General features: G+C 39.9%; 4 protein-coding genes across 4 annotated transcripts; 1 reads left to right on the forward strand and 3 right to left on the reverse strand.

The window, feature by feature from the left end:
* The first annotated feature begins 858 nt into the window (after positions 1 to 858).
* On the forward strand, positions 859 to 3,775 carry vma21 (vacuolar ATPase assembly factor VMA21). Its single transcript, XM_033974079.2, has 3 exons — positions 859 to 1,033; positions 1,277 to 1,386; positions 2,122 to 3,775. The coding sequence occupies exons 1-3, from the start codon at positions 972 to 974 to the stop codon at positions 2,259 to 2,261; spliced, it is 312 nt and encodes a 103-aa protein (XP_033829970.1). The 5' UTR covers positions 859 to 971; the 3' UTR covers positions 2,262 to 3,775.
* A 3,724-nt stretch (positions 3,776 to 7,499) lies between these two features.
* On the reverse strand, positions 7,500 to 10,107 carry LOC117377606 (gap junction alpha-3 protein-like). The gene is made up of 2 exons (XM_033974061.2): positions 9,815 to 10,107; positions 7,500 to 9,326 (listed from the first exon to the last, which is right to left on the reverse strand). Exon 2 carries the CDS (start codon positions 9,300 to 9,302, stop codon positions 8,211 to 8,213), a length of 1,092 nt encoding a protein of 363 aa, XP_033829952.1. The 5' UTR covers positions 9,303 to 9,326; positions 9,815 to 10,107; the 3' UTR covers positions 7,500 to 8,210.
* A 378-nt stretch (positions 10,108 to 10,485) lies between these two features.
* On the reverse strand, positions 10,486 to 18,917 carry LOC117377670 (uncharacterized). The gene is made up of 9 exons (XM_055224701.1): positions 18,662 to 18,917; positions 17,427 to 17,559; positions 16,255 to 17,338; positions 16,044 to 16,177; positions 15,791 to 15,948; positions 14,613 to 14,767; positions 13,835 to 13,908; positions 13,651 to 13,722; positions 10,486 to 11,443 (listed from the first exon to the last, which is right to left on the reverse strand). The coding sequence occupies exons 1-9, from the start codon at positions 18,818 to 18,820 to the stop codon at positions 10,605 to 10,607; spliced, it is 2,808 nt and encodes a 935-aa protein (XP_055080676.1). The 5' UTR covers positions 18,821 to 18,917; the 3' UTR covers positions 10,486 to 10,604.
* Positions 18,918 to 19,683: 766 nt separating this feature from the next.
* On the reverse strand, positions 19,684 to 21,526 carry LOC117377389 (transforming growth factor beta activator LRRC32-like). The gene is given in 2 exon segments (XM_033973769.2): positions 19,684 to 19,855; positions 19,857 to 21,526. Coding segments are annotated over 2 exon segments (1,842 nt in total).
* Between the last annotated feature and the right edge of the window lie 1,730 nt (positions 21,527 to 23,256).

Here is a 23,256-nt window from a genome sequence, read left to right on the forward strand (position 1 = left end):
TTCTAGATATGTCTGCAGATGTTTTTGTTTTCTTATTTAAATGACAATTAACTGATTTCTTTCATCAAAATCCCATGTGATAGTTTGGAATAGTGACGATAATAATAATTGTAAAAAATGAATTTGGGAGTGTCTGGTCCCAGAGGCCCCTCGTGGACGTGTGTCTTGTGGAACCTGTGGAACGTGGGACCTGCACGAGGAAAGCCAACTGGAGCAGAAAGTGATTCAGTCCAGCAAGAGAGAGGGACACAGAGAGACAGAGAGAAAGAGAGAGACACACAGAGACAGAGGGAAAGAAAGTGAAAGACAGACAGAGACAGGGAGAGAACGTGAGACAAACAGCACACCTACATGCTTTAAATTAACTACATCAACTACATTAACTACCTCAATAGACACAACAGACACAAATAATCTATAGAAAAACCCACAAACACATTTTTTTACATTCGCTTTTTAAAACTTATGCTATTTAGACTATGCCATTCCTTGTAATCTTTAATTTATTTTAATTTTCTGCTGCTACACCTATGTTTATTTCTGCACAGGGACATCAATACAGTTATAAATAGCCAAAATTAAAAATCTTCATTAAACTATAGATCATTAATAGGCTCTTTATTATGTTTAGATCATAGACTGTTATAAAAAAAAGAAGTTATAATATAAGGTTATTATAAAGAAGAGTCAATGTTTTCGGTTTTTCTTCATCATTATTAAAAATTATGGGTTTACACAATATTATAATGTCAAATGAAACCTATAAATGTAATATATAACTGTTTAAGTGTGACTTTCTTACCAAAACGGCACATTCTGGCTGTTTTGATCAGATCTCGCGTGATTTCCCTCGGTCACGTGACAGCCCCGTGACTTGACGCGGAAGTAAACCTCTCATACACAAAACACGGGATTAGCTTCAGAACTCTTTGCCTCTTGTTTTATCTTGTTTGTCTTTTTTATATCTGAAAATGGACGGAAATGTGAGATCTTCTTTAGACTCTTCAGCGGGACCTCCACCTTACTCCAGAGGGTAAAAAATAACACACTTTTTACGGAGGCTAACTAGCATAAGTAGCATAAGTAGCTTAGCATTGACCAGTGGATGACTCTGTTATGGGCTGTAGCTTTGAAATGAGCCGTGGCGCCGCTTTATCTAACCACTGTCCCACATCAGTAGACCTCCTGCAGTTTTGAACACTAGTTTGTTGTTTTTTTGTGTGTTTATTTCTGTCCTGAATCTTAATCTTAATCTTGATGCATTGATTCATTGTAGGAATGAGGGCTCTCTGGTCTCTGCCCTCAAAACCCTGCTGTTTTTTACCATCCTCATGGTCACCCTCCCCATTGGACTGTACTTCGCTTCAAAGGCTTTCATCTTTGAAGGTTTGTAGTAGATTATTGTTAAAGTTTGTAAAAAGCTGCTTCTTGGTTAATGATCGTGACACATCCCTGTAGAATCTTTCACACACAGATGGAAGGAGAAGTGCGTCATTTCAGACAAAGTTGAACCAAAGTGTCTCGTCTGCACAGGGTTTTGTTCAGATAGATTAAATGAAAGCAGCATTTAAATATGATTATCTCAGTGTTATGTATTTAGATAATTCACATGATATTTTCTCAATCAAACAATGTATTAGTTTAGGTTTAAGTGTCAGGCAAATTTAAAATGAGAAACAAAAGTGCAGAGATGTCAAGTTAATGTACACTGTTTTTTTAATTATATTTAAATATTTTTAAATAAATTACAAATACTCAATTTTCCAAAAAAAAAATAAAAAATAAAAAATCATAAGAATAAAAGAAAATCTGTCAACCGAGCAAAACTTTTGTAGTCGTAGCAGTTTTGTAGGAGTTTTTGTCCAGTTGACACATTTGAATTTATCTTTTACTATGAAGCTACTAAACTATGGACACCTGGACGACTGAGGGATTACACAGATATTTGTAAGAATATTTTATTTGAGCACTACATGTCCTTTTGATTCTGACTAAAATAAATCTATAAAGGAGGAAGATTTTGCAACAGCTGTAAAACTAAAGCCCTAGTCAAGGTTCATCTTGTGCAATAAAGAATAATATAGAATGTGTCTGTAAACTTTGTCCCGTTTTATTTCCCAGGTTCATTGAAGATGTCCAGTTCTGATAGTTACTTCTATGCTGCCATCGTTGCAGTTCTCGCCGTGCATGTGGTGTTGGCTCTGTTCGTATATGTGGCCTGGAACGAAGGCACGCCTAAAGGGAAAGGCAAACACGATTAAGACTGTTCTTATCAGCCACAAGGAGCGACATGGTATGGATCATGTAGTCTTCCTCTGAGGGCTCCAGCAGTAAACCTATTATAGCTGTCCAGAGAGCTCCAAGATCTGTTTTGCGTAGGCTTTGACGGTAGGGTTAAAGTAGCAAAACACAGTGGAGTCTTCGCTGGTTTTGCATCCTTTGGCTCTTGTTCTTGAATTTGAGTGTCAATGCTCTTCTGTCCTGCTGCTGTAAAGGGCTATGCAGTGGCAAACTTATTCTTCTAAGTGGGTTTTGTGGAGATGCTATTATTAGGGATGTACCAATCCAGCTTTTTCAGTTCAGACACAGATTTAAAGACTATAGCCTTAAGTATGTCCCGATCGCCAATATCAACCAATACCAACGCAGAGACTGAGAACAGCATTTATTTCCTTTAAATAAAAACAAAATAAGACAAAACTGAGCCAAACTGAATGTGTTATGTAGCTGTTATTTACCCCTGAAGTAACTACAGTATAAATATAAGTTCAAATCTCCGCCGATATCTGATACCAGCATTGGATCGGTGCATTCCTAACTGTAATGTCTGAAGACGGTTACAGATCATTCTTTTAACTTAACTGAAAATACAGGCACCAAATCCTCCTTCATGTCACATCAAAGACACATCAGCCGTGGAGGAGAATACTTAGTCTGGATTCGTCTGTGTTTTTTGTACAGTTTTGTGAAATAGTTAGTGCACTGAACAATGATCTCGAATACCAGAGCTACGTTTACAAAATGAAAACGGTAGAGAGCTTTTAACTGTCACAGGAAATCAAGTGTCTCCAAAGCAGCAGCCATTATCCATTTATTAGTGCACAGTTAGACATCTAAAGTATATGTTTCCAGTCTCCGTAGGCATGTGATGAATCCAATTTGAATTATTCAGCTACTTGAAATGCTTTGGAGAGCTACTGGTGGGAGACCCCTGTTATATGGACTTTTTTCCCCCAATTTGTCACTCAAAAATAATTTCAGTCATAACAAAAACTTAACATTTGGTGAAGGCAACAATTGTAGATATAAAATTTTGTTTGTGAAGTTATTAATTCGATTTATTTTGTTGTATTTTGTTGAAAAGCAGTTCAGCCTCTAACAGACTCCTGCTAAATTACAATGGTCTAGAATATTTTGCATGAATGTTATAAGGATTTAGTCAAATATTAAAGGTTTTGATGCACTAAACTTCAAAATATAAGAATTCCAGAAGAGTTTGCTAACTTTTTCACATGACTACTGTGTTGTGTTGTCTTAGAAAATGAAACAGAAATGTGTTTTAATGCAGTGTATCGTGTTGTGTTTATTTATGTCAGTTTAGTTGAGTGTTGAGTAAATGTGAATAAAATTACAATTCTTTTTTTTTTATAAAAATGCAATGAAAAGCGTTGTAAGTTTGTGGATTCACAGCAATAACATTTGAGGTAATGTTTGATTCTTTACTGTAGATATGAATCATCATAATTGTGCTGTGAAGGAAATTATATAACTCCAAGACCCACTTATGAGACCATGAATGCATCACAAACAGAATCTGCACCACACTAGAGTTTCTAATGTTTATAAATGTGACCTTTGAGTGTCTTTTACCTGGAACACAGCACCTGAATTACTAAATAATAATGGAAAACTCCCACTGTCCTACTGACTCCCACTGACTCCTCTGGATAGTTCAGTTACAAATCCCAATATTTTCTCATCTGCATTTGAAAGTTAAACACATGACCCTCACATGACCTTCTGTTTCTTTTTTATTTTTTTGATGTTTACCCCATGAGCTGAGCCAGTCAAAAGGACACCAGTGAATCTGAGCACACTGTGGGTTTGTGCGGCCTGGAGACAGAAGCCCGTGTGAGACATTTATGAGAGCACGTGAGCGTTATTCCTCTGTGCAGAAAAGATGGATCAGTCACACGGTGGCAGCACACGGCCCGATAGAAGCCAACAGAAGAACTGACAGATGCCAAGCCTTAATGGCGTTTTCTGCCTGAGAAACCGTGTCAGCAGCTCATTTCGGTTTGTTTTTCCTGTTTGCGTGGGTCTCTTTTCAACAACTCCCAGTGCAGCAAACAGCTCCAGCAATCAGCACCTCCTCAATGGGACGGGGGGGGTCACACAGAGGCTGGTGTGGGGCATAAACTCTACAGGATACAGAGGTTTAAGGCCCTGGGGACGAGTGAGACAACAAGCAGTGACACAGTTTGGTTCATATAATCTCCAAAACTGCACAAAATATAGATATAATAGATCTGATATCAATAAAACCGTTTCTATAATTTATTTAAATGTCATGGATGCATTGTTTAATCAGAATCAGCCTTTTCCTCATAATGTCCAGCAGATGGCGCCCTTACCAAATGCAACTGCAAGAAAAGACTGCAGAGAATTCAGCAGTGGAAACAAAAAAAAAGAAAAGGGAAAAAAAAAAAACTCTTTTCTATTCTATTAATGATTCTCCTGTCATGTTGTTTCCAGCTTTTACCTGTGGTTCACAAAACAAGCAATTTACAACAAGTCTTTTTGTATTGATAGAGGCTACAACTGTAAATAACACATTTAATAAGAGCAGGGTTTAATTTGGTCAGATTAAAAAATAAATAAATAAATAAAATGCATTAATAAAAGAATAAACACAAATAAATGAATACAAATTTATAAAAACAATAATAAAAATAAATAAAATGCATTAATAAAAGAATAAAAATTAATAATAATAATAAAAATAAATAAATAAATAAAATGCATTAATAAAAGAATAAACACAAATAAATGAATAAAAATTATTAATAAAAATAAATAAATAAAATGCATTAATAAAAGAATAAACACAAATAAATGAATAAAAAATAATAAAAATAAATAAATAAAATGCATTAATAAAAGAATAAACACAAATAAATGAATAAAAATTAATAATAAAAATAAATAAATAAAATGCATTAATAAAAGAATAAACACAAATAAATGAATACAAATTTATAGTAATAATAATAATAATAATGATGATAATAATAATAACAACAATAATAATAATAATTTAAATAAATACATAATTTTCCCATGCTTTGTGAGTTTCATTCACTCCAAGTTGGACCTCCACGTTGACCATAAATAATGTCCTGCTTGTTTAGAAAAGGCTGGTGCTCCCAATAAACGCAGTGAAATACGCTTTGTCTTCTGTAATAGTCCAACATTTTGATACAGTGGACATTTTTGGCGTCGGACGAGAAGATTTGATTTCAAAGTGCTGGACATGCGCGCGGAGCCATTACTCACCTGTCAGCACAAAGTGTCACCTTTCCAGCAGATGACCACATGCACTGAAGCTACGGGCGGCTTTGTGTGCGCTGGAGATAATCTTTTCTTAATGTTTGCTCTGGTTGAAGAGATTTATGGGGTTACACATTTCATAGAACAATGCCAGCGATTCAATCTTCTATCTATAGTTTGTTTCTGGCGCTGAACGAGAATAAATTGGCATGTTCAGACTTCTGAGTTTGTTTTATGATTTGCAGATTGTGTTGGTACAGATATTATTAACGGCAGAGGTGGAAAGTATATTTATGAGTACATTTGTGTGAAATATTTTTACTTTTTGACTGTTAAAGCACATTTTTAAACAGGTAAACTTAAATACTTTTACTTAAATAAATCCTACATGACACAAAATGGAGTCTTGTGAGATACAAGTCGTGTTCTGATGCTGTTTTCTCCTCAAAAACAGACCTGGAGTTGTGTTTTGTTTCATTCACACCCTTTATTATTAGTCTGTAACATCTCCAAAGCTCAAAAAATGCTCCGTTCCACCTTGTGATGTCATCAAGTGGTAGTTTTCAAGTCAACAGCTCCTTTTACCTTTAGTTCAGTCGAGATAAGTGGCATTTCCAGCGCGGAAATAATCCAAATGATTCTAGAAATGAAGGTGTGTGGAGTTTAAAAACACAGCGGAGCACTTCCTGTATCGCCACATGATGACATCACAAGGTGGAACGGGGTGTTTTCAGTTTGAGGGAAGAACAAAACACAACTCCAGGTCTGTTTGTGATGAGGAAACAGCAGTAGAACAGAGATCAGATCCTTTTCCTGTTTTGTAAATGTGTTTGACGCTTGTCCCTGGCGTATACACTTCACTTTGGCTTTACTACGACTCAAAGTACACTACTGTCAGTACTACTTCAACTTCTACTACTTCTATTCTAAGTACGTTAAAAATACGTCTTAACGGCAGAAGTGGAAAGTACATTTATGAGTAGAATTACCTTTTTAATACATATTTTGCCTTCTATCCTAATGTGAAAATACCGATTGTTACTTTTACATGAACTTCACATAAATAACACAATAATAAATATAAATAATAGACCAGTTATGTCCAGAAAGTTACTATTTCAGTTACTCTTCCTTTGAGTACTTTTACTTTTACTCATTATGGAATCACTTTGGAATATGCCTGTTATTTTGAAGTACTTTGAGATACTTTCACATTTTTGGCTTAATAGTTGTACATGTGGTTTAACTTTAGAGGTGTAAAATAAATAAATTAAATATAATAAATTCCACTGCTCCTGCCCGAGTATTTCAATTGGGCAGTAGCAGTGGTGGAAGGTATCGAAGTACAGGTAGTAAAGTACTGAATTTAAGTCGAATTTTCAGTTATTTGCACTTTACTTAAGTATATTTTACAGTGGTACTTTTTCCTTTTACTTTACTATATTTGAGAGCAGTATCTGTACTTTCTACTCCACTACATGTTTGAACAGAACTGAAAAGTATAAGTATTTTTCACCTGATTTAAGGGTTTATTTTTACCATGTTCGTGACTAAAGTTTTTGAATTCAAGCTTCAACTTTCGAGAAAACAAAAATAAATACACAAAATTCATAAGAAAAATGAAGAAATTGATTCGTATTGTTACTGTTGAACAAAATATGTATCATTTTTTTTAAATCAGTATAATTATATTTAACAAATGAACAAGACTTATGTGAAATACTTTTAATTTTTACTCTAAAAGTACTTAAATACTTTCACTTAAGTGCGTTTTTTCATGACACTTTTACTTCATATAAATCATACTATTAATAAATATAAATAATAGACCAGTTATGTCCAGAAAGTTACTATTTCTGTTATTGAGTACTTTTACTTTTACACATTATGGGACCACTTCTGAATAGACCTGTTATTTTGAAGTACTTTGAGATACTTTATGGCTTCTCTATTCACCTCTGCTTAACAGTAAAACATAAGGTTTAATTTAAGACAAGTTTATTTCCGTTTACAAATCGTTATTACAAAGTGCTGTACATAAAACAAACGACACGAGCATCTGAACAACACTACGATCCAACATGGCTGCAGTTTTAAACTTGTGTCTGACGCAGTAAAAAGTGTTTCTACTCCTGAGACTTGTGCAGTTTATTTCTGGGGCACGTCCTGGAATACATCTGAGCACGTCTAGAGCCCAGAATATCGTTGTTTATTGCACAATTTTTCATTTCAAGTCTTGTGAAGTCATGTTTTGTGACACTGACAGCTAAAAACAACAGTAGTTATTATCATTTTCATTTCTTTCCTTGAGGTCAAGTGCTCAGCTGTCCTCACTGTTTTCATTTTCCAAAGCGGGTAATCGTCCCCTTTGCATGAACATTTACACCAGATGCCCTTTCTGACATGTTAGACGCTGCGTTTATCCAGGTTTGGTGCAGCTTTCCTGATCCGGCTTCAACATTTGTTCCACTAAAATAGCACAGAAGTGAAGGTGGACCAGCCTATAAATGACAGAAACCACAGTAACCACAGTCGCCGAGAAGCCAGCGCCGCCTTTAAAACTTTAAAACAGTCCTGCGTTCGACATGTGTGAATGCTTCCAAACATCACACGATCCCTTCACAGCCATTTAAGACGCTGCCAGAGAAACGTATGGCTCCTCATATCTTTAGATCGTCTATTCTGGTCTTGTTGCTGCTGTGTTTGGTGCTGCGGCCCGGTCTGGTCTGCGTGGGCGACCCCGGGGTTGAACCTGCTCCCTGCTTCTTGCCTTTCAGGTCACATTCCTCCGGTTTGCTCGTGCTGCTCCTCTCCACCGCCATGTTGTCTTTATTCTGCTTGTACGCCGTTTTGCTGTGGTAGGGATGGAAAGACGAGTCCGTGCCGTCCGTTATCGGAGAGGACAGGTTGTAACTCGGAGGGTAGGCGGGTTGAACTGGAGCGTGCCCGCCGAAGTAGTCGTCGTAACTGGGCACGATCGGCACCGTGGTCTCGCCGGGGTCTTTGTGGATGATTTCTGGCGAGCCTTTGCGTCGCCTGTACGTGATTCCCTGGCGGCACTTGGTGAATCCCAGGTGGTAGATCTCGATGAGGTTGAGCAGCAGAGACACGCTGGCCACTCCGAGCATGAAGATGATGAAGATGGTTTTCTCGGTGGGGCGGGATATGTAGCAGTTCACGACGTTAGGACAAGGCCGCCGGTTACACGTGTACATAGGCTTCAGCTCAAAGCCGTATAGGAAGTACTGCGCTACGATAAACCCCACCTCGAACAGCGTCTTGAAGATAACATTGAAAACGTACGTGCGCAGTAGCTCCCCCTGGATTCGCACTCGACCTTTGCTGTCCTTCACCAAATGCTTTTTGTGCTTCGCCTCCGAAATGAGCGCGTGCTTTTCCGGATGAAGGATCTCCATTTGCCGGTCCTTTTCTTTTTGCTTCTCCTCCATTCTCACGAGATGGAGAATGTGCCCCAGGTAAATGAGCGTGGGCGTGGACACGAAGATGATCTGCAGCACCCAGAATCGGATGTGCGAGATGGGGAAGGTGTAGTCGTAGCAAACGTTCTGACAACCGGGCTGTTTGGTGTCGCAGGTGAAGCCGGACAGCTCGTCTCCCCAAACTTTCTCCGTGGCGGCGCTCAGGATCAGGATTCGGAAGATGAAGAGGACCGTGAGCCACACTTTGCCCACTACAGTCGAATGCTCCTGGGCTTTCTCCAGCAGCTTCCCCAGCAGGTTCCAGTCCCCCATGGCTCTACGAGATCAGACCTGGAACTGAACAAAAGCACAGATACGTTCATATGTCGCAATAAATAAAATCATTTGGGTGTTTTGTAAACGAGCAGTCGTTCCGCGTGGACGTAGACATTTAGATTTACTTCAGGAGGGGGTATATTTGGGACGTGTGGACAGGACGGAGCCAGCTCTACATCATGTTTTTGAACTTCTTGACTTCAGGGCACTCTGGCCACAGCAACCTGATCCACAAGCAGTGAAATAAAACACTGCGACAGAGGAACATGTCAAAATGGAACCACAAATGCTATGAAGTATATATATACACACATCTGAACACCGTAGAAACACACAGCATATAGAACGTTCAAGCTAATAACTAAGAGTGAGGCTAGCTTTTGATCTGACAAATATTAAAATGAAAAGTTGCTAGTGCGTTTTTGAACATTTCCCTTTGCAATCATCATAAATGTTTGAATATCTGAACACCCACGATTATACAAAATGTCATGTTTGTGTTTACTCACCTTGTCAGCTGATGCATCTCCTGTGTCCATTCCCTTTGCGATCGCCAGGGTCCATGAGGCCGGCTCAGTCTCGACAGGCCTCGGAGCTCGGAGGCCTTTGGGCAGGAGCTGTGCCCTTGAATGGACTCGCAAAAGTGACTTCTCTTGACCCCGGAGCTGTTCACACCTAAAATGAAATCCTAAAGCTTGCAATCAAACGGCGGTCGGCCTACCCAGAACAGACCCGCTGCTCTGCCACTGACCACAACATGTAAGACAGTAGTTGAACCCTCGCCATGTCCATCCTGCCCTCCCCCTCACGGTTAATTTTGGCACAAGTCTCGTGTAAACTGCCAGAGGCCCCTACTTGCTTCTTACATTGAGTGACAGGGCAGGCGGCCAATGAAAACGACCGCTATATCTGTGCAACTTGAAGTGTCCAAACAGTCTAATTATAGCCATCAGGGCTCTCCCATTAAAGGGGTGTGTGTACATGGGGGTCAATGAATGGAAATGACTGCTCATCCGCACTGGACCAGTCAAATGGAAGGGATCAGTGTAAAGTAATAGGCATTTTCAGAGTATTTCTTTGTGTATGCTATTTTAATATTATCTAAGGACAACTACAAAAACATTAAAGGACATTACATCACGGAGCACACATTAAACCCTGACATTTGTAGCGTGTAATATCTGTAAACCATTGATTTTGTTTTCGTCTCAGTTTAAACGTGGTGACATTCTGCAGCCTTGTACAGTGTCGTAGTTAAGGTTTTGATCAAGGCCGCGGAGTTAAGTTCACTTCCGAGAGTCAAGAGGCTGAACACCTCTCGCCCTTTTCAGTCGGACTCTTTTTAGTCACAGTGAACTTTGACTTGAGAGACTGATCCGTCAACAGATTGATTTCATTTTGTTTATAAGACGACAATCTCTGGGTGATCCAGTCTGCCTTGGACTCGTCCTTAGATCTGCAGAAGCAGCGTTTGCAGGCCCGTCCGATCAGATAGAGCACCTCGGCCAGGTTGAGCAGCACACACACTCCAGACACAGCCAGCATGAACACGGTAAACACAGTCTTTTCTGTGGGTCTGGAGACGAAACAGTCTACAGTGTTGGGACAGGGGTAGGAGTCACACTTCACCAAACGCACCATTTTAAAGTCAGGATAGATCAAGTAGAAGATGTAGAGGAAGGCTACCTCAAACAGGATTCTGAAGATAATACTGATCATATAAGTCCACCACAGGGCTCCGGTGATCTGAAACTTCTGGCTCCTGATGCGTTCGAGTTCCCGTGGGCTGCCGCGGCCAGACCTCTTCAGGATCTTCTTCTCAATGTGTCGCCGGTGGGCCACATGCATAGCCACCAGCAGGGCCGGAGTAGACACCAGGATGAGTTGAAGCGCCCACAGCCTGATGTGGGAAATGGGGAAGAACTGGTCATAGCAGACGCTGTTACAGCCGGGCTGCTGCGTGTTACAGATAAAGCCAGACTTCTCGTCCCCCCACACACTCTCTGCTGCAACCACCAGCACCAGGATTCGGAAAATGAAAATGACAGAAAGCCAAATGCGTCCAATTCCTGTAGAGTGCCTGTTTACGCCGCTGATAACGGCATAAAAGGAACCCCAGTTCATTTTCGACTCCAGGTCTGAAAAGCAAAAGACGAGTGAAAGGTGAACATCAACATCAAGTATTTTCATTTAAGAGTCATCACATCAAAAGCTTTATCAGGTTCAGGTTAGAGTCACTGTCTCATACTCCACGTTGTCTCATTACAACAGAGACTTACCATAGACTCAGCCGGTAGTGCAAGCAGCACACATGGTGCCAGGTCTAAAGATTGCCATCTTCAGCTATAGCTGTATCCAGGAGCAGCAGCTGTGTGGCTGTATAAAAGCAGGGGCGATGGCCTACCACCATGCACCGTCACAATACGCAGTATGTCAAAGCCAATTGCAGATCATTCAATAAACCACGTGATATTCTGAGTCTGTATTAATACTGTACTCCCAAACTGACCTACAGCCCAGTTACAGACTGACAAACTGCCAGCAAAGGTTCCAAGGGTCTGCCAAGGCATCTTATTCTGACAGACCTCCATTGTTCACTTGACAGCACTGGACTTAAACTTACATAACAATATTAACAATCACATATTTCATCATAATCCAGGTTATGGCAGCCTGTCATCAGCATCTCAAAATGCACTACAAAACACTACCACTACAATAAGAGTATAGAAATATGGAGTTTAATTACCTTCAGCTGTGATGGTACACAAGTATGTGTACAGTCTGTAGAGATGTTAAAATGTGTTTTTGTTCTTTAATAAAGTCAAAGTGTTGGATTTAGAACAGCGTGCGTTAGGAAAATGCTAATCATTCCTCCACCACTAGACACTGCCCTGCACCGTAACAGTCATATGCTCTTATATAAACTATTTACATACAATGGCCTTCTTTATTGGGCTGCAACAAGCCCCTTTACAATTCAGATCAAACGCCTCAATTTCCGCCTACCCCGAGCAAAAGAAGAATCTGTGTGGACACAAAGGCCGGAGCCTGCCACATTATTTATTGTGCTTGGCAAAGCAGGGAGGAGAAGCACTGCTCTGACCTGCTGTCACACAGAGCACGGGCCCCTAACAGGCCCAGACCAACTCTGTACACGGCTCTGCTCACAAACTGACACAAAACTCAAGAAACCTACTGTCATAAGGATTCACTGGATCTGTTCTGTGGCCTAATTCATGTTTTACATTTATCAGTTTTAATCAATTATTTATATTGATTTGACCAGTGTTTAGATTGTATCCACTATTCCACTATTCAGGGAAAAATGCAGAATGGCAAATTCTTTTGAGTCAGTTTATTGTTGATGTAGATTAAAGTAATTGCTGTACAGGGACAATGTGTCTGTTTGTGAGAGCCGTGGGACGAGCCGCAGCAGCGTACGGCTCTGCGTCACTTATGACAGATGTGGGACGTGTTGGGTGGTGTGTCGTTTCCTCAATGGAGCAGATCTCATTTATACTGGAGCTCGGATAAATCTCACAAATGGCAGAACTCGGAACCAACGATCATCTTTATTACGACAAAATGCCCAAATACAAACTGTTAATCTGAACAAAAGATGATGTAATTCTCTGCATTACAAATAAATTTTAATACAATAATTTTATACAAAGTCAGCCACCTGCTTGTCTCCATGGAGATGTTAATGTTTGGAATGTTCCGCAGTATGGCATTAGAGCTGGGTACCTTTTGAAAAACACCTGCCTTCTGGTGACAGTAACTGAATGGAACTTTTTCCTGCATTAATCATTATCTAGAGCAGATAATTATAATGTTCATTATTTAGACCAGATAACATAATTATAAACAGATTATAAAGCTCATGAGTTATAGTTAATACAAATCCTGTGGAAAAACTTTGGTATATTTTGTTCCCAGTACCTCACTTTTGTCAGTATCCTAGTACCTTTAAAATAGTCACCAGCCCTTGGTATTAGACCATATCATTTATTCAGTTATTTATTGCCCACCTTGAAAAAAATGAGCTATTTAACTGAGAAGGCTCACCTCCCCACAGATCTGACTTGTATCATACTGTGGAATATTCCATGCAAATAACATCTCTTGGAGACAATCGGGTGGCGGACCCTCCACCAGAAATGTTACAGTGCTCCTTTAACTATGACGTTTATTTTATGTAGGATCGTCCCAATGGAATATGATCACGTTCAGCTTCAATATTCATAATAATCTGAGAAACTTCACCAAACTGAAGATGAGGCCGGTCTGTCCACAGTTACACATGTGCACTGATGTTACAACACGCCCCTGTGAGAAGTACTTTGAGTATAGCACGAGATAAGATATTTCTCCCATTCCAAGTCTTTTTTCTTCATTTTAGGTTGCACAGAACCTATAAAGCACACACAAACACACACAAACAAACACACACACACACAAACACAAAAAAGAATCTTCAGATCTGTGTTTAAATAAATGTGTGTTTGTTCGTATTCGTGACCTACCAACACCGTTCTTTAGTTTGTCATGTTTTGCGTGTCCATTCTGGGTCAGTCTCAGTGAAAGGGAAGCTCCTCTCCTACAATTCACATTCAAACAGCTATAAGTTATTTTTCATGATATAAAACACCTGTACTACAATGTGATGGATCTAGTATCTAAAAAGAGGAAAGTGAAGAGTTTGAGATTTTCAAGACTTTCAATAAAACCAAAGCTTGTACGTGAACAGTTACTTTTAAACTGTTATTACACAATGTCAATGGAATTATCACATTTTGTACCCTATTCATACATTATCACATGTGTACTATAGTTCTACATTATCACATTTGTACTATAGCCCTACATTATCACATTTGTACTCTATTTGTACATGATCACATTTGTACTTTATTCCTACATTATCACATTTGTACTTTATTCCTACATTATCACATTTGTAGTTTATTTGCACATTATCACATTTGTACTATAGCCCTACATTATCACATTTGTAGTTTATTTGTACATTATCACATTTGTACTTTATTCCTACATTATCACATTTGTAGTTTATTTGCACATTATCACATTTGTACTATAGCCCTACATTATCACATTTGTAGTTTATTTGTACATTATCACATTTGTACCATAGCTCTACATTTTCACATTTGTACCATAGTTCTACATTATCACATTTGTACTCTATTTGTACATGATCACATTTATACTTTATTCCTACATTTTCACATTTGTACCATAGTTCTACATTATCACATTTGTACTACAGTCGTACTCTACCTCATGGCTTGGATGTTCCCCTTTTCCAGGAAGAGCTCGGCTGTGACCCTGTGCCCCTCTGGGTACAGTCTGGCGTAAAGGGTCCTCTCGTGCACCATGTCTCTGAACCAATCCACCGCCTGCTCAGACCAGCCTCTGCCGTTCACAGGCCACACCTGAAGGCCGTTCCACAAAATACCATGAACACAGATAAAACGTTTCCTTTATCACTAATAGAGGAGAAGAGCATCACTAAGTAAGTGTGGACAAAAACCAATAAAGCAGTTAAACGGTGCTTAAGGCATTTCCACTTATGCAAATGCACAGCCTAATCCACTTTAGTCTCTGGAACTAAGACAAAACATTGCTGGTAGAACACAGTTAAAATAAGTTCATGGTGAATCATGTACATATTAGTGACGTTTGTGAACGAGTCGGCTCTTTTGAACGGTTCCTTTACGTGAGCAGTTGGAACCGGATCTCATTTTTAAAAGAACCCTTTTTCTATCAAATTTGTATGAATTTTTACACTGATTAACGCTGAACCAACACCAGAATCAGCTCAGAAGCAGAGCACGAGACAGGGGGGAGATTTGTGCAGAAAAAACATATTTGGGATTATAATACCAGTAAATAATAATAATAATAATAATAATAATAACGCTTATTATTACTACCATTATTGTAGTGCAATATTTTATTTGGATTTTCATCATTTCAAACACTAAACACTTTTCCACTCTCAGTTTGAATAATTTTTAACAGATCTTAGCCCTGGTCATTTCTCTGCGATTAGTTTGTAGATAAAATAAGTTCTCACATTTGTTTCTGTCATATTAATAATAACAGTAAAAAAAACAGTCTTTTGAAGGGCTCTTTGAAGAGAAAGGATCCAAAAGATTCACTAGTACATACCAAACAAGTAATGTGTAATGGTCAATGATGCGTGTCTATGTTGGATTGTTGTTGGCTGATGTGTCTGTGTCTTGTATTGTAAATAGTGTAAATATGTGCCTTTTGAAAACTGCTACATTTGATCCTTTTTTGTTTTAAGGCTGACATTAACATCTGTCACGAAACTACAGGTGAAAAACAGCCTTCCTGCCCAATTCTGGCGTATTTACGGAAATGTTCCTGAAATAAATACATAAACGCATCGGTATCACTAAAACGTATGACTAAATCCTTCTTAAACTTACATGTGCTAAAGAGACTTGTACAGCCTGGAGCGGCAGGACGACCATTTCAGAGGTCAGCTCCTTTATATCTGACAGACACAGACAGAAGGAGTCCCCATAGTCCAGCCTCTTCACCTCCACAGTGATGGACATCTCCTTAGTGCTGTTGTTGATATCATCTGGCAGTGAGAAGTCAGGGCATGGCAGATTAATACACAGGCAAAGAAACACTGCCATCTAGAGGCACACGTGTAGAACTCCACTGAGAGCCCACCTTTACTTATCCCACAGATCTTTGTCACCTGAGACCTGCACCACTGCTTCTGTTGAGGAAACCAGCCCATAACTTTAGTGCCAATGTCTGGAATGCAGTTCTGTTTTGCAAATGAGTCACTGTTTTTCAAGGCTCTGGAAGAAAAACAAATATTGACATCAGAAAACTTAATGAAAAGCTTAGAAATCCAAGAATGAGAATGCAAACTTACTCTGTGGTAAGAGTCTGCAGTTTTTCCTTTGCATCTGCATGTTGAATGTAGAACTGACCCGGGTTTACAATGTGAGACACTACGACTTCAATCTCTTCAAATCTCTTATTTTGAAAGTCAGGGATGGTTAAAGCATTCCCTGTGTGCACGTTTACACTAGTGGCATCATTGTGCATAGCAGCATCAGCCCACTGAAGTGTGTCATCACAGGGCATCACCAGAGCTGTGTCTTCACTGGACACTGAGCTGCTTTCAGACTCAAAATCTGTAACTACTATGTCTCCAAAGTCCCAGAGTTCAGTCTTCGTCGCAATCGTACAGGTATAGGTTAAAGAGCCGCTTGCGTCCATTCGTTTTAGCCTGAAAAGCGGTGTGAGGTTTTCAATTTCAAAAAACACACCCGGGGGCCATTCAGCATCTTGTTTGAATTTGTATGCTTGTTTAGGAGTGTTTTGCAATGAACATGTTGGCGTTGGCAGGTCTAAAAAACTGTTACTCCACTCCACAAAAGTGACATTGAGCGCACCTGTGGTTTTAGCCTTAACTTTGAGAAACTGCAGAAGCTGAGAGGAGGTTTGTTTTTGATGTTGTACTTGGATATCATCTTCACGTCCCCATTTCATTGTAGGGACATGGACATGAGGCTCATTGGAGGTAGCTGCTGGAGGTATAACAGGTATTGGTGGTAGCAGTAACTTGTGAGCATTTGTTTTGATAATATCACAAGTAGCAGGTAGAGGGATCGCTTCATGGGATGAGCCTTGTTCCACATTTTTTTCCTCCAATTCCTTCTGAATTTCAATTTCTTGCCCAGTGCTACATGCAGCACTGCAAACTGAATTCTTCTCTTGGACTTGAGATGTGGCTTGGTTAATGTTTACTGTATTCTTGGTAGTTTTTTGTGGAATTATCAAATGCTTAAAATGCTGAAAGGGCAGACTGGCCCCGAGCACTTGAACAGCTCTGCCAACAGATCTTGTAATATGCATTTCCTGAAACCTCAGCCCAAATTTGAAGGCATCCCTCTCCTTGACTGGCTGGTTGTGATCCATTTTGTTATGTTGGTCCAAATCTTCTTGTGATGCTGCGAGACAGTGAAAAGTCACAATACAGTATTCATTCAACAGTATAACATAATGAATATGTATTATTTTGATTAAAACATAACTTACCAAATTTAAAGTTCCTAAGCATTTGAGATAGATTTTCAATAGCTTGACATGTTGCATCCAAAGTTTCTGAAAGACTCTTGAATGCACTGGTTGGGAGAGACACATTCAAAAACGCCTTGACCTCTTCATAAGCCTAAGGGCAAATACACACACATATATACACATATTTACACATGCATACATATACACACACATATACATATATACACACGCTTATTTATCATCTATAATGAATTCTTAGTGAAGACTGAAAGGCTCAAAATGCTACTTTACTAATAAAAACAAAATTATATGATAAAAAGACAAATTACTGTATAATTTACTTATTATGAGATTTTTAAAAAAAAAGTATAATAAATTTATATTATGTTCCTGAGTTAATTTTTGTTCAAACAACAACGAAATATTTTAGGGATGCACCGATACCGATACCAGTATCGGGTATGTAAATTCGTGACTCGTACTCATCAATGGACTGATACCAAGAGCCGATACTAACATGCTGTTATCTAAACACAAGCACCAAGCTGATATCTGAACTGTAAAAACCTTTAGGGTCTTAAATATTTGCATAGTTCATGTGACAGTCACATTACGATCGTAGCATGCTAACGCTGCTAATGATGCTAACGAGGCTAATGATGCTAACGCTGCTAAGTGGCGCTGGCGGTTCGTGGCTTGTGCAGTGTAACTTCATATAACTGACAAATTTAGGACGACTAGAGCGGGTTCAGAGCTGTTAAAAAAGGTACAGCATTTGTCCATATTGGTGAAAGTTTGTCCGTGGTAAAAGTAACATGGCACTCACTGTTATGCTAACAGTGGCTCGTTAGCAGTTAGCTCTTTAGCCGTTAGCTCTTTAGCCGTTAGCTCTTTAGCCGTTAGCTCTTTAGCCGTTAGCTCTTTAGCAGTTTGCAAAGACGGAGTATTAAATATTAAAGCCAGGTGCTTAAATAAATATATATATTGAAATTACACATAACTACAGTGATTTCAGCAGAATTTTAAAACAGCCTCTCAGATTAGTATTCTAAGGTAAAAAAAAAAAGTGGCTATACTATAAAAATCCTATGAAATGAATTTATCAGTGTAAATAATGTCTCGGTATCGATACTCGGTATCAGAGAGTACTCAAATGAAGTACTCGTCCTGGTTTAGGAGACAGTTTAGAGACAGTGTAGGACACAGTGGGGTCGGTGCGTGTCTTAAAGTCACTGGGCTGGTGAAAGTCTGACCTTTTTTGCGGCTTTGTCCAATTCTTTGTTGAGCTCATTACGGGCATTTTCCAATAAAAACAGTTTGTGGATCAGCTGCACCTTTTGAGAGGTTTTAGACGAGGTTTTGGAGGTTTTGGAGGAGGGCTGGAGCTGAAGGTTCACGGGCGGAGGCCTCATGGTGGCGGCTCTCTGTGGCTCTCCCTCTGCGGCTGCTCCTCTGCGGCTCCTCCTCTGCGGCTCTCCCTCTGCGGCTGCTCCTCCTCTGCGGCTCTCCCTCTGCGGCTCTCCCTCTGCGGCTCTCCCTCTGCGGCTGCTCCTCTGCGGCTCCTCCTCTGCGGCTCTCCCTCTGCGGCTGCTCCTCTGCGGCTCTTGAATGTCCGTAACAATGACACTGTGAGCTCCTCCTGATGGGCGTCATGTGTGAAGGACAGGACAGGTAAATATATTGATTGTTTTCATCTTGATGTCTCCAAGCTGTAGATAAATAAAAATGTCAGTCACTGCCTCCTCTGTCAGTGCCAGGAGGAGCCGCGAGCCAAACTCTGCAGGTGTGTATGTGTGTGTGTGTGTGTGTGTGTGTGTACTCTCTCAGTCCTGCAGGGGTGTGTGTGTGTGTACTCCCTCAGTGTGTGTGTGTGTGTGTACTCCCTCAGTCCTGCAGGTGTGTGTGTGTTTACTCCCTCAGTCCTGCAGGTGTGTGTGTGGGTGTGTGTGTGGGGGTGCGCGTGTGTGTGTTTTCCGTCTCCAGACTCCTCTCAGCCTGTGCCTGCAGTCAGGTGCAGTCAGGTGCAGTCAGGTAAAGTCTGATCACACAAACCTGATCAAATCCATGGATCTTTTAAAATCTTTATTATTATCCATGAGAGTTTTGCACCACTGGCACAAACATGGCACATTTCCACCCTGAGCTCTATAAACTGTGTGAAGCTTTGCACACACGAGCCAAACATGTTATACTCTAGTTAAAATAGTTACTTTTCGACCATTTATTTGAGCCTTTAAGTAAAGCTTAGGATACATTTGCTGGAGAAATGTTGAAATCACACAATGGAGTACAGTGAGCACATGTTTCTACAAAATACATAAACAGCTGTGAACAATACAACTACAAATACAATTACAATCAACAACTGCCCAAAGTTATGATTTTGTAGGCTTTTGTTCAGAGCACCACAGTACATTGTATAATTTGTAAGATACTCTTTCATCTGATTCTAATTCATTCAGCCCAGTCAGCCACGTATTCTCACAACATTTAAACGGATTACCGCTAACATACAGACTTTTGACGTGTTTAGCTAAAGCGTAAACCACCGACTCATCCAAATAGTGAAACATGTTGTTACTTATGTCCATTTCTACAAGAGGTGAGCAGGTTATGTTGCTCGGAAAGATGTTTAAGACGTTGTTTGATAAGTTGAGTTGAGTTAAAACGGACATACAGGGCAAAACTATTTCAGAGATGTTGAGTTCACTGAGCGTTAGAGATTTAAGTGTTTTCTGCGACGATTCCAGCGCCCCGTTTTGGATCGTCATGCGGGGATTGTTTCCGAGATTAAGAGAAATTAAATTGATTCTTTCAAAAGTGGAATTGTACAATATCGTGATGTTGTTTTCTCGCAGGTTGAGATGTTTCAGAGTCCTTAACGGTGTAAATGAAACGCAGGATGGAGCTTCGTTTGTTTGTCTGGAGGATGATGGGTAGTCGGCTTCGTTGGAACAAGGTTGGACTGAATTGTCTTGCAGATTCAAACTCTCGATTTGCGAAAGAGTCTCGACAAAGCGCGGAGATATGTACACCAGATTGTTGCTTTGGAGGTCGAGACGCTTCAGTGATGAATAGAAAATCGGTCTGTTGAATCCGCTTTCGCTTTCGTTCCTGATATTCCAGCTAATGTTGTCAACGCAATTATGACTAAAGTTAAGAGTCTCCAAGCTCGAGAGAAGGCTTAAAGTTTCTACTGGAAAAGTCTGAAAATGGTTGTAGCTCAGATCGATGTACATCAGCGGCATTATTCTCCAGTTATAATGAAGGTAATTTTTATTCATTTCTGCGCGAGTCCCATGCACGATCTCATTATAAAGCGCGTTATCTTCTGTCACCATTTTGTCCTCTGAAATCATAGCACCTATATTGTTTTGCTGCAAGTACAAATACCTCAGGTGGTTTAGTTTTGGCACAATCGGGAAATAGAGGAGTTTGTTGAAGCTCAAATCCAGTGTTTCAAGTCTGTACGGGATGTCATTTTCGTGTGTGACAAAGAACACAATAGAATTTCGACTCAGATTGAGATATTTAAGATTATACAGTTTAAAATCGCAAATGTTAGCCAGGTTATTTTGAGCCAGGTTTAGTTTTTCGAGTTGTCGCAGTGACTCGAACGTCCCGTGTTCTATAACTGATATCAAGTTGTTGTCAATAGAAATACTCTTCAGGTTTTTACAGTCTTCAAACATGTTGCGTGAAAGCCGCCGCAAAACATTCCCGCTCATCTTAAGGTGATCAAGAGTATTTTTGTTTTGTAGGTACAATTCCACTGCCTCATTCCCCAAACGATTCAAAGACACGTCCAAAATCTTGAGTTTGTTGACGGACTGCAAAGCCCTGCCATTACCGTTGACGTTGTTGTTCAGCCTGTTCCGGGACAAGTTCAACTCTTCAAGTCGAGCCAGGTTTTGGGAAAAGTCCCCCGAGATGAGATGCAGCTGATTGGAGCTCACGTCCAGCTGCTCCAAGTATGGCAAGGCGAGCGCGTCCAACCGTCTGATGTAGTTATTGGACAGGTCCAGTCTTCTCAGTCCCACTTCCAAATTTGGAGGGACGGAGGAGAGATTGCGGTTGCTCCAGGACTTTTCCTTACAATTAAAAGGAACATTACTCATTGATCGTAAAAATAATGCAACAATAATAGAGTTGTTTTATTGTACCTTTAAGTGTGGCTGCCCAGTTGAAAAAAGCTCACGGCTCAGTAGCGTGTAAATGAAAACAAGACGGTGCATCGGTTTGAACATCGTGCCTTCTGCGTCTTCTGTTGCTCATTTGTACCAGTTTTGCTACTAGACCTCACGTAAACACAAGAGGAAAATGCAAACGGCTGCACAGGAAAGATAGGCCTTAAGGATATATTTGGACAACAGGATTTCCTTGTTGCTTCTTGATACTCCTGACTGAAGTATAAGTAGTTATTTCGTTTACTATTACCACTATTTGCTATTGAATAAAGTAAAAAGTGATGTGTTTGCAGCGTTCGCCCCGTAAACTCCGCTCACAGCTCAATCACCATGCTGTTGTGTTTCAGTGACGTGGATGAATGATGAGGAATGACTCTAAGACGGACAGCTGCGGTCACCTCAAGACCAGTCTGCAGGTATTATTCCCTTATTTATTTAGTCAACACACTGCAGTTAATACAAGGTCACATGACGGTAGAAGTTTAAGAACTGGCCGCACCAGAAATGAGACGTGGAAAAAGGGCGTTTGGTTATTTTGCTTCACAAAAATGGGATATATTTCAAGAATAAGCAAAACTGGACACTTTGGTGCAACAATAATCCAATAATGAACTTTTATACTCACATTTGCTCCTGTTTTTAATGTGTTAAATGGACATATATACCTATTTTTGTTTTGCTTTTTGTGTTTATATTTTTCTGTATTTTGAACAGGGCACCCATGAAAAAGAGTCTAAAGTGTTCCCTGTACAAAAGATAAATAGATAATTGATGATGATGATAATAATAATATGTTATGAACTGACATTTTCAAGTGTTCCTCAAAAAAATGAAGCCAAAGGGAAGTGGCCAAGAGCACGGCACAAACTCCACGATCCTGCTGATCTGAAACTCTCCTTGAAAAAGTAATGTAGAAAATCAAAACAAAAGTAAAGCTTCAATATAAAATCAATGCCCTGTGAACCGCATAAAACCCCAGCTCCAGTCAGTGTAGGGCAAATGTACAGCGGCACTGACCCCAACTATTGGCAGGATTCTCATCTGGCATCTCCAACTCACATCTCCACCTCACATCTCCAGCTTCTATCTCCAACTCACATCTCCAGCTCACATCTCCAGCTCACAGCTTCACATCTCCAGCTTCTATCTCCAACTCACATCTCCAGCTTCTATCTCCAACTCACATCTCCAGCTTCTATCTCCAACTCACATCTCCAACACACATCTCAACACACCTCTGCAGATTTTGTCCACTCTACAGCTGAACTCACTATTTATACGGGCCCAGAGGGGTTTGAAACAAAACCTCTGAAACATCCAGAACATTTAACCAATAGATGGAACAAATCAGAGGCGTATGACTTTAGATATGCTTGGACGAGAGTGACACAATACTTGTCCAGACACCAGGCAATAACCGTCAACTTGGACAATAACTGTGTTTTCCTTTGGTAAAAAATTCCGTACAGTCAGAACAGGTCCAAGAAATATTGTTATATTTCCTGTGGGAGAAGAAAAGTTACACTAATTCAAAATAAAGGTGGTTTGTACAGCGCTAAAGCCAAGGTTTACCTCTGCAGCGTTGAACATTTGTTTAGTGTTAGCTGTTAGCTGCAGAGATGCTGTTGGACCCAGAGACAATGAACTTTACTTTTCGTCTT

Source organism: Periophthalmus magnuspinnatus, chromosome 10, assembly GCF_009829125.3.
Source record: "Periophthalmus magnuspinnatus isolate fPerMag1 chromosome 10, fPerMag1.2.pri, whole genome shotgun sequence".
In the NCBI taxonomy this organism is placed as follows: domain Eukaryota; kingdom Metazoa; phylum Chordata; class Actinopteri; order Gobiiformes; family Gobiidae; genus Periophthalmus; species Periophthalmus magnuspinnatus.